Source organism: Gastrolobium bilobum, unplaced genomic scaffold (genome assembly GCF_033153095.1).
Source record: "Gastrolobium bilobum isolate Gb01-03AN ecotype WA unplaced genomic scaffold, APGP_CSIRO_Gbil_v1 utg375958, whole genome shotgun sequence".
NCBI classification, from domain to species: domain Eukaryota; kingdom Viridiplantae; phylum Streptophyta; class Magnoliopsida; order Fabales; family Fabaceae; genus Gastrolobium; species Gastrolobium bilobum.
Genome location: NW_026895724.1, coordinates 1 through 9,961, shown reverse-complemented (window position 1 = coordinate 9,961; position 9,961 = coordinate 1). Strand labels below are relative to the sequence as shown.

Here is a 9,961-nt window from a genome sequence, read left to right as displayed (position 1 = left end):
ATGACACAAATTTGACACAAAAAAATTCAACATAAACACGATACGAATTCAAAATGAATTTTTGACACAAATACGACCCTTTAATTTTATGGATCACACGACATAACATGAATAACCCACAACGTCAAAGTGTGTTACTTCTATTGCAGGTGGACATGACACGAATAAATTGCCAGAAGAATAATGCGAGTTAATTTCGGGTTCGCAGATTGATACATAACACGACATGAATCTTTTCGTGACAATTTTTACCAACACATACAAATTTCAAAACACCCGAACATTGAATTTTTCGCTTCGTTTGTGTCAGGGTATGTGTTGAAAATTGTGACCCCTACCTAAAACTGATATGGTTTTATCTCAGGCTATCTTCTTTGGAAGTTTAGGAATTTGATGCCATAGGCAAACACGAAAAAGAAGAGGAGAACCCAGCCTACATGAGCAGCAGCAACCGCTGGAAGGAAGTCATAGTCATAACCAAAACTTTGTTTAAGGAATTCCTTCAATCCCATGCTTTCAGCTCCTAGTATCTCCACTTCTGCAATTCTGTCACCCAGTTGTGAGGTAATAAGGCCATACAATGTCCAAGCAACAGGAGAAGCCCAATAGTACCATCTCCACCATATAGGGATTTGCTGTAACATTTAAGAGAATTTTAAGTTTTGATATGCAGTCGAAAGTGTCTCTTTTCAAGAATTAATTTATAAATTACATATCAATGTGGCAGATCACTTACCGTCCTAGGAATAATAAAGCCAGAAAACAAATTCCAGAAATTGAAGAAGAAGCCCATACAAATGGAAGCAACATGGTGACCCGGTGTTAGTGCAACAAGCATCATCCCATACAACGTGAAGTAGAAAAAACTCATCAGAATATAATAGTAGAACCAAAATAAGTTTGATGCCTTCCAATCAAACCCAATCATGGAGTAAAGGATTAGAGTGTAAATGGCTGTTTGAATTGCATTATAAATTGCCTCTACAGCCACCTGCATAATTAATGAAATACTTTAGTTCGAATATATTTTCTCTCTTTTTCATTGGGACGAGGCCTTTATTCACTGAACTTGTCTAACAAAGATTTTCCATTTCAAAAACAGCATAAACTTATTTCAATAAGTAAAACAAAATTGAATTTGTTGAAATATATAAAATCATTAATGTAGCCTCACCCAAAAGCTTAATCTTTTGGGTTGATTTGGTTCTTTAGATGGTATCAGAGCCTCGGTGTACCGGATTCGATCCTCATCGCCCCCACTTTCTTTCTAGTGGAATTTCTTTCTTCGCACAAATAGGTTGGCATGTGCATTGTCCACCCTTCAAGCCCAGTGGGCTCTCGTGTGAGGGGACATGTTAAGATATATAAAATCATTAATGTAGCCTCACCCAACAACTTAAGCTTTTGGGTTGAATTGGTTCTTTACAGAATTTATTAATTTTTTTGTGGATTCCATTACAAGGATAACTTAAGATAACTCTTCCTTTGCTTTTATACCTGGCCAAATGCATAGGGCAATGCAGAATACATCCCTGCTGCTCTCTCACGATAGAAGACAGTTCTTTCAATGGCAACAACTGATTGAACCGTTCCAGCGTTCATGGCTCCAAGAAACATCACAGCAGTTTGCATGCCTCCCAAAAGATTCATTAAATCTTGTTGTTTATGGCTGCCGATTTTTTTTTTAAAATAAACATCCTAAGTTAAAATTCACATGACATGCAAATTTTAATGTGAAAGGCTATGAATTAGTAGAATACCAAACACGAGATTAGCGTGATACGCAAAACCTTCTTTAAAATAAGGACAAGTTGAATGAATACTTAAAATGTTAATAACTTACGTCTTTTTGGCTTTTTGCCAGAATATTACACCGAACATTATTCCAATGATTAATGTCACGAGAAATCGGATGGCATTATACTGAGGATTTCTCCAATAGGACCAATATTGTTTCCAGAAGTTAGCTTTGCACTGAACAAAAAACGATTGGGAATATTTGGTTGGGAAGTACAAGTCCTGTGAATGTGGTGCAGGAGTACTGAGCTCCTTGATAAGTTCTTGATTCCTCCTGCAGAAAGCAGAGAGAAAACCAGGTTATAATGCTAGAATTCTTATTGCATATAACTTACAAGCATGCAAAGAAATAATAAAATGAAAAAACTCACTGGTAAAGGTTAGAATTCGCATAAATCTCTGCAAAATTGACATCGAGTTGAGCCTCCATTGCAGTAGAGCTGATATCAAGCATCCATGTGGCGGGATTATAACCATCCTTAATTTTTGGAACCCCAGCGATAGCCTGAATTAAGTATATGTACATTAGATCTATACGAAACTTTTCTTGCTGAAATTATAAGCAGACCACGGTGCTCAAGTATGGAGCTAAGGTCTAAACACTTCAAACCCAATAGACATAGAAAAACTTCAAGACTCACTTCAAAATATTCTACGAGCTTATGAGAGCGGCGACCAAGAGGTCCGACGTAGATAACTTGTCCTCCTGTTTTCATCAACAATAGCTACGGCAACAAAGAAATCAAAGTTGAAGATTTGGAATAAACAACCAAAGAAATAACACAAAAACTCTACAGCTACAGGGCCAAGATTTGCCTCATCAAAAGCTTCGAAAATGTCTATGCTTGGTTGGTGAATTGTGCACACAAATGTTCTCCCCATGTTGACTGCATTTCTCACTATTCGCATAACAATAGCAGCTGCTTTAGCATCAAGGCCAGATGTAGGTTCATCCATAAAGATGATTGAAGGGTTGGCAACCAGCTCTACAGCAATAGTAAGCCTTTTCCTTTGTTCTGTGGATAGACCATCCACGCCTGGAAGCCCCACCAGAGCATCTCTGATTGGTTTAAGCTCAACCAACTCTATAACTTCTTCAACAAACATCTGCATGATCAATATAAATAGAACAAAATCAAAATTCTATGGAGAAAGATTTGAATTAAAAACTTAGTTGTTAATGACCAAGATGACAAAGCTTGTTCCAACAAACCTTTCGTGTTTGTGACTTTAGATCAGAAGGAAGACGAAGCCACGCTGAAAATAAGATTGATTCGTAGATAGTAACATGTGGAGAATGAATGTCATTCTGTTCGCAGTAACCGCTAACACGAGCAAATGTTTCTTGGTTCTTTGGATAACCTGATATACTGATACTTCCTTCAATGTATCCACCGGTTTTTCTTCCAGCTAATACATCCATGAGGGTTGTCTTTCCAGCACCACTAACACCCACAAGTGCTGTCAATATGCCTGGTCTGAAAGCACCACTTACATCTCGTAGCAGTTGAAGTCTATCCTTATTGATTCCTTGACTTCTTATTTCCTGATGTGATAGAAGTCATAAAAAAAATCAAAAGCTTTACTATGAAGAACAATAATACTTCCCAACAAATTTCACTGGATTACTAAAGTTCAACTTTTCAGTGAAAACTCCCAATGATTTTTATAAACATATAAAGACAATGAATTTTATATGAATATATTTACATGATCGAAGAAAAGAACAATAAATTTTATATTATATTCTATTACGCATTCAAAAAAGCTTAGCACCTAGTGCATTCAAAGAAGCATTAAGAGAAGATAGGAATATACGCAAGAGGGAAATTTTTCATAATCATAAACACGTCAAGCTAAGCAAAACACGAAATAATGCAATTTTAGAATCAAGTGACTTACTGCAGGCATATCTACATAGTAACTAATATGATTGAATGCAAGAGAAAGAGGTTGAAACGGTAGAACCATTCCTCTTTTGTGGTCTTGGTTCGAAGAACTAGCAATTTCAGAAGATTTTTTTCCTGCCACTTCTGTACCTGCTTTTTATTAGAAAGGATTAGCAGCGTTAAATGAAATTGTGTCATTGAATTGCATGAGAACTATGTGCAGCTAAAATTTTCTTCAAATTTTGCCACAAATGTAGAAAAGAATCTCTATTTGAAACACTCAAATCTATTCAATAGAACTAATTCAACTAAATTACTCAAAAACAAGTTTCTTAGCCAAAATTAATGCTACTGATTAGTAATAACCATCATTTCTCTAAATAACAATGAGATACACTTGGAATCACCAAGTAGTAAAGGAAAAATAGATAAATATAAAAACCTTCAAGGACATGCTTTCTAGAGGATGAATTTTTAGTGTTCTCATCACCTTCATCCGCAATGACTGCTTTTGAATCACCAACAGCTGAAATTTTGGTTTGACATTATAAGGGTATACCAAAGGTGAAAAGTTCATTCAATTAACTTTTTAAAATCCAAAGGATATCGCTTACGATTCAGATAAGTCAATGCAACAATGAATAGAAGGTTGAAGAGAAGAGAAAACCCAAGCAAGGCTCCAATGCAGATCCAAAACCAATAATCTTCCGTATAAAAACCTCGTTTGAGAAGAACTTTTCCAACTGTAGGTGCATCAAATCTAGGGTCTGTATTTGGCTGCAAAAAGATAAAACATGATATTTAATAATGCTTATAGTTTATAGAATAGATGTAGCTAACGCTATATTCAAATTTGTCGTTGCTTTTCGCATGTAGGTAAGACACGCGGTGAGAAACAAGAATAAGAAAATACATATCTTACTTTACTCCATCTTTTATCTAAGAATTCGTTCATAGCTACAGCACTCTGACCATACATAACGGGAGATAGATAATAGCCCCATATCATCCATGGTTCAAGGTCCTCTACAAGCACAAAAGAAAATAAGCTGCAATAAGTATTTGTTTGAACTATAGAATACGATTGTAAAATAAGAGTAAGAAAAACAAACATATTTAATCTTATTAAAGCTTCCTTAAACTATATGATCAATCCAAAATTAAGAAGTGATCAATGACTTACCTTTGGCAATAATAAAACCTCCTAGCAGAACTATCAGTTGCAAGGTCAAGTTACCCAGTGTATTAGCAACAACTAGTGTTCTACCAACTGCGGCAATGAACCGAAATAGAGAGAGAGCCATGTGATGAATGGCAAATAACGCCACAAATTGTCGGAAAAACCTGATGAAATAGAGGGACAAATGTGAATTACGAAATTATTATAATTCAAATCTATATAAAAACTAACAAAAAAAAAATAACTTTTGTCAAACTTATTTAAGATGTTTTCCAAAGCAAAGCAGAGCAAGAAAATCAAGGCCTCTATATTTGAAAAAAGTACACTCATATTACCTGTTAGCTGCAGGAGCATATCCAATTGTATAGTATGTAAGGACAACCCATATCCCTGATTCGATAAAGGAGAGAGGGATCCTAAGAACCCATATAGGTAACCCGAACGCCCATGCTGGGTAGAACATAAAACTCCTTTGTTTGTAGAAGACAGGAAGCCTCATTACTATCATGGGTAGTTCTGTCAACCCATTAAACATGACCATTACTACAGTAAAGAATAGTGCTCCAAAGAATTTTTGCCCATCTTGAACAGTGCCCACTGGCATTTCTGTTATAAGAAACACAGTGAAGGTAATAATAGATATGATCGTTATCTGTGTTGTCTTGAATATATAAACAAAAGAGTCACGCTTCATAAGCAACCATTCTCTTGAAAAGCATGCCTTTAATAGTTCCCAGTCTGATATTCCATATTTGTTTATCACTAAGGCAGCTGGGTGGGTTTGTCTCTTATCATAAGGAACCCCAAGATCAGTCCGAAGTCGCTCTCCTATGTGAAACAAATGGAAGGATTGTACAAATTTAGGGACTGAAACATATCTATAAGGTTCATCTTTTCTAAACCAATATTGTTGCTGGTTTTTCTTAGACGTTACTTCTTGTAAAAAATCACCAACTCCTTTTCTTTCAGGACATTTGAAACCCATGATTTCAAAGAACTCTAGTACGTTCTCACGTGGACCTTGGTATACAATTTGACCTTCTGAAAGTAGGATAATGTCATCAAAGAGTTCAAAGGTCTCTGGTGCTGGCTGTAGAAGAGAAATCACACTGGTTACATCCATGATATGAACCATTTGCCTCATGAACTTGCATATTTGAAAAGTGGTGGAACTGTCCAATCCCGTTGATATTTCATCCATGAAGAGTACCTTTGCCGGACCTACCAACATCTCCCCTACACCACAAGTTACAACAAAATCAGAATTAATAATGAACACCAAATGCTTATATACATGCCATTATATTAGTTGGAAATTGGAATGATTCTAGGCGTTGTAAAGAAACCATGTTAGATGAAGATACTTTTTATTATTTTTTTTATATCAATATTGCTGATAATTGATTAATAAATGATCGAGATTTTTTCATTTAATAAGTTCATTTTAAACAAGAGACAGAGGATCATTCCCTTCTTAGAATACAACTTCACGGGTCAATTATCAGGCGTTTGGAGATAATTATTTAATGACTTAAGTTTGTTGCTTAAGTCTCAAATAGAGAAGAAATTAACCTGTCGTGACACGTTTTTTCTGCCCACCGGAGATACCCCTTCTCATGTCATCACCAACCATGATGTCCGCACAAAAGTCCAATCCAAGTACCTGTCGGAATATGATAGAAGTCAGTTTATGGGAAACACTGGAATGATGGAAGCATAGAGGTAATACTAAGATAAAGCCGAGACAAACAGAGACATAAACCTTGAGAACATAATCTGTAACCAAACTAGTTTTTTGGCCCGACATAGCTGTAGCTTTCATGTAAGCATCAATCTCAGGGTCTGGCTTAATTCCAGCTTCTCTCTCCTTTCTTAAAAGTTCAACTAACATTTCATACCTGGGGCCAACACCAAGACAGCGTCCTGAAAAATCTAGTATCTCTCTCACTGTCATTTGTCCAAAGTGAAGGTCATGTTGACTAATATAGGCACATGTTTTTTGAGGAACGAATTCATTTAGCTCATGGCCACAATATGTAATCCTCCCAGAATCCTGGCCATAAACATTAAGCTCATTTTGTTATAAAACAAAATTACACATTAACATGATAACAAGTAAACTTACTGGAAAACTAGATAACCAGTGAACTCAAACCGGTAAAACCATATAGCCTTTATGTAGATAGAAGAAAACAAAATCGGGGTTTTTTTTACAATAAATAAAATTAATAAAAAAATAATCAAATGAAAAAGGGAAACGAACCCTTAAATCCCGGTCAAGTTTCCCTGCGAGTTCCAACAACAACGTTGTTTTTCCAGCCCCTGGAGGACCCAAGAGTAAAGTCATCCTGAAATAACAAATATTATTTCAAATGTCATAATTTTTTTATTAAAAAAATAACGTACTACTACAATGGGTCCTGAAAAAGCAAATAAAGTTCGCTCTCATGTAGACTCAAATGTTTATAAAATTATCTTTCAAAAAAAAAATGTTTATAAAATTGATAAAATGGTTTTTCATGTATCAACATGAGAAAGGTAATTTTCTCTTTGATATTAAATTTGTAAGCTGGCAGAAATTGCAATTCCGGAAACAACTACAGTGTTCAAAAGTCAAGCATTATTGTGCCCAAGAAATTGGTAAAAAATTAGGGCTCGTGAACTTGTCAGAAAAGGAGAATTGCTGAATGTTTCGTAATCGGGGTGAAGTATCTCAACATAACCATGACAGAAGATGCGATAGTATGGATAATATGGTCTCGAGTGAACTGAGAATGGAGGAGAGGTGAAAAGGGCACAGTTATAGTAAGTGAGGAGAGAGTTTCTGCAAGTGAAGCCATGAAGAAAAGTTTAACCCGCGGATGCGAATTAAATATTTATAGAATGATAAAGTTTATGAATAATGAGATGAAATAATAGTTTTTATGCATGTGGACCCCGCGATGAGACGAGGTTGAGTGACTCTGAAGTCTGAACACCATAGTCCAAGTGGAGAAAAATTAATATGCACCCGGTACACCATCATTCAGTGTTTCATTTCCCAAAACAAGAAATTTTTTATGACACTTTTATGTCTATCATTTTAGATATTTCCTTCCATGTCCTAATTTTTTTCTATTTTTTAAAAAAAGTGCATTGCACCGGGAGCATACTAACTTTTCTCGTCCAAGTGATAGGTTTTGGCCTTCCTGTTCTGGAACACCAAAAGAGGTGTGAAAATAGACCGAAACTCGCGGGAAGCCCGCAAAGTCTTATAGGGGTTTTTTTGGTAGGATTTTTTTTTTCTTTATTTCTCTAAATCTTATAATTTAGTGTTTTGAGTTCGGGCTAATTTGTTAGTCAAATTTTTTTTTCATTATTTAAAAATATAAATATTTAAATATTTGTACATATAAATAAATTAAAAACATAATATAAATTTAAAATAAATTTTTTAATAGTAATATGTTTTAACCGAAAATTTTAACCGTGCATCAACAAAATAAAATTTTTTATACATCTAAACATATTGCATATCCAAATTTGCATCGAAACATATTGTGATGAGATTTTTTTCGTCTAAAACCTAACTTCACCGTCAAAAAATGAAGTTATAATGTAATATTTATTTAAAGAATTCCGATGAAAATTTTGACTGAAATTATTTCAGTTTGCTGTAGAATTTAACTATATTTATGTAAAAAAAATTTACATAAAGTAATTTCATAAATTTTTTTGATAGAAAATAGTTCTTTCAAAAAGTTCCGTCGCTATTTGTAATGAACTTATCTAGAATTTCGTCAAAAAATTCGCAGAAAAATTATTTCGTCAAAATTTAAAACTTTGATGGAATTTAATTTTCGTCCAAAAATTTTACTAAAATTATTTTCCTTCAAAATTTCTGTTACTGATTATGACTAAATTTTTTTCCGTCTCTAATTTTGTTTTATTTTCGATTGAAATTTTTTTTGTGAGGGAATATTTTTCATGGATAATGAAGTCTTTTATAATTGCGATTGAATATGTTAAAACAAGAATTATAAAAGTATAATTTTGAATGGCATGGGGTGGCCTTGTCAGCTGGCTCACATATTTTCTTTTTATTTTTCATGTTGAGATTCACTTTGCAGTTCGATAAGCTTACCTTGATGGTTTAACGATTCCACTTACATCTCTAAGAATCTGAATTCTTTTCTTCTTGGAAGTTGCAAGGTGAAACAATCTGAGCATATTCTGCCGTACATAACAAATGAATCAGAACAATTATCTGAAACTGAAACAGCATTAATACTCTAAAAAAATTTAAAAACCACACAAATTAACGGGATCAACAACATACAAAGCATTCTTGTTTTATGTCCAAAAATAAGGTTCTTGAATCACCATTACTTGTTTAGATTTTAGAGTAGGAGCAAACAAAACGTGAGTACCTCGAGAATGTTGAGAGTAGCATTAAGTAGAGTAGGAAGGGCTCTGCTCCCAACATACACATCTCCCTCCACTGATAAATTCTCGTAACGGACTTCAATTTTCGGAACTTCAATCCCCACCCTGTGTGTTGTAACAAATGCAAATCGTGTCAGAAAAAAAAATAGTAATAACAATTAAAGAAAAAGAGAGAAACATTAATATTAAACATGCACCTATCCACTCTGTCTCTGAGTCTGCGTAGGAATTTCCCATTGTCTTCTTCAACAACCTTCAATATTCTCTCCATTAGCACCTTCTCATCGTGCAACCCAAGCCTTGTAACATCAACTTGTTCATGGACAATCTTTCCATCATCAAGCAATCCTTTTCTCATACGATCAAAAGTTGGCAAGCGGTCTATGGCGGCCAATTTGAGTTCCCTTTCGTCATACTCGTGTGAGTTTCGACCGGTGACATTGAACACGTCCGGCGATGCCGTCCACATCTCTTCAAAACTGGCAGAGAAGGAGCTCCGGCGATTGTTGGTTGATATGGCGAAATCATCCTCCACCCATGACGATCCCATTGCGTTTACTTTTCTGAAACAATAATCACCAAAGAGACAAAAATTAAGTCTATCTCACTCATACAACATACACAAAAAATATAAGTGCCTCCCCTCATTTTACAAGTTTGTAAGCAATTA

General features: G+C 34.9%; 1 protein-coding gene across 7 annotated transcripts; it reads right to left on the bottom strand.

Moving 5' to 3' along the window:
* Positions 1 to 365: 365 nt before the first annotated feature.
* On the bottom strand, positions 366 to 9,841 carry LOC133294451 (ABC transporter G family member 39-like). 7 transcript variants are annotated; one of them, XM_061493113.1, is made up of 20 exons: positions 9,489 to 9,841; positions 9,276 to 9,396; positions 8,990 to 9,078; positions 7,130 to 7,214; positions 6,629 to 6,919; positions 6,439 to 6,529; positions 5,202 to 6,102; positions 4,870 to 5,030; positions 4,609 to 4,712; positions 4,301 to 4,463; positions 4,129 to 4,212; positions 3,700 to 3,839; positions 3,011 to 3,343; positions 2,614 to 2,904; positions 2,439 to 2,522; positions 2,169 to 2,302; positions 1,844 to 2,071; positions 1,498 to 1,669; positions 737 to 991; positions 366 to 635 (listed from the first exon to the last, which is right to left on the bottom strand). In XM_061493113.1, the coding sequence occupies exons 1-20, from the start codon at positions 9,839 to 9,841 to the stop codon at positions 366 to 368; spliced, it is 4,350 nt and encodes a 1,449-aa protein (XP_061349097.1). The 7 variants fall into 7 exon arrangements, with proteins under 7 accessions (XP_061349097.1, XP_061349137.1, XP_061349105.1 ...); XM_061493153.1 differs by having other exon boundaries at positions 3,700 to 3,836; positions 4,177 to 4,212; positions 4,301 to 4,431; positions 4,604 to 4,712; positions 9,489 to 9,802; XM_061493121.1 differs by having other exon boundaries at positions 3,700 to 3,836; positions 9,489 to 9,802.
* Positions 9,842 to 9,961: the final 120 nt, after the last annotated feature.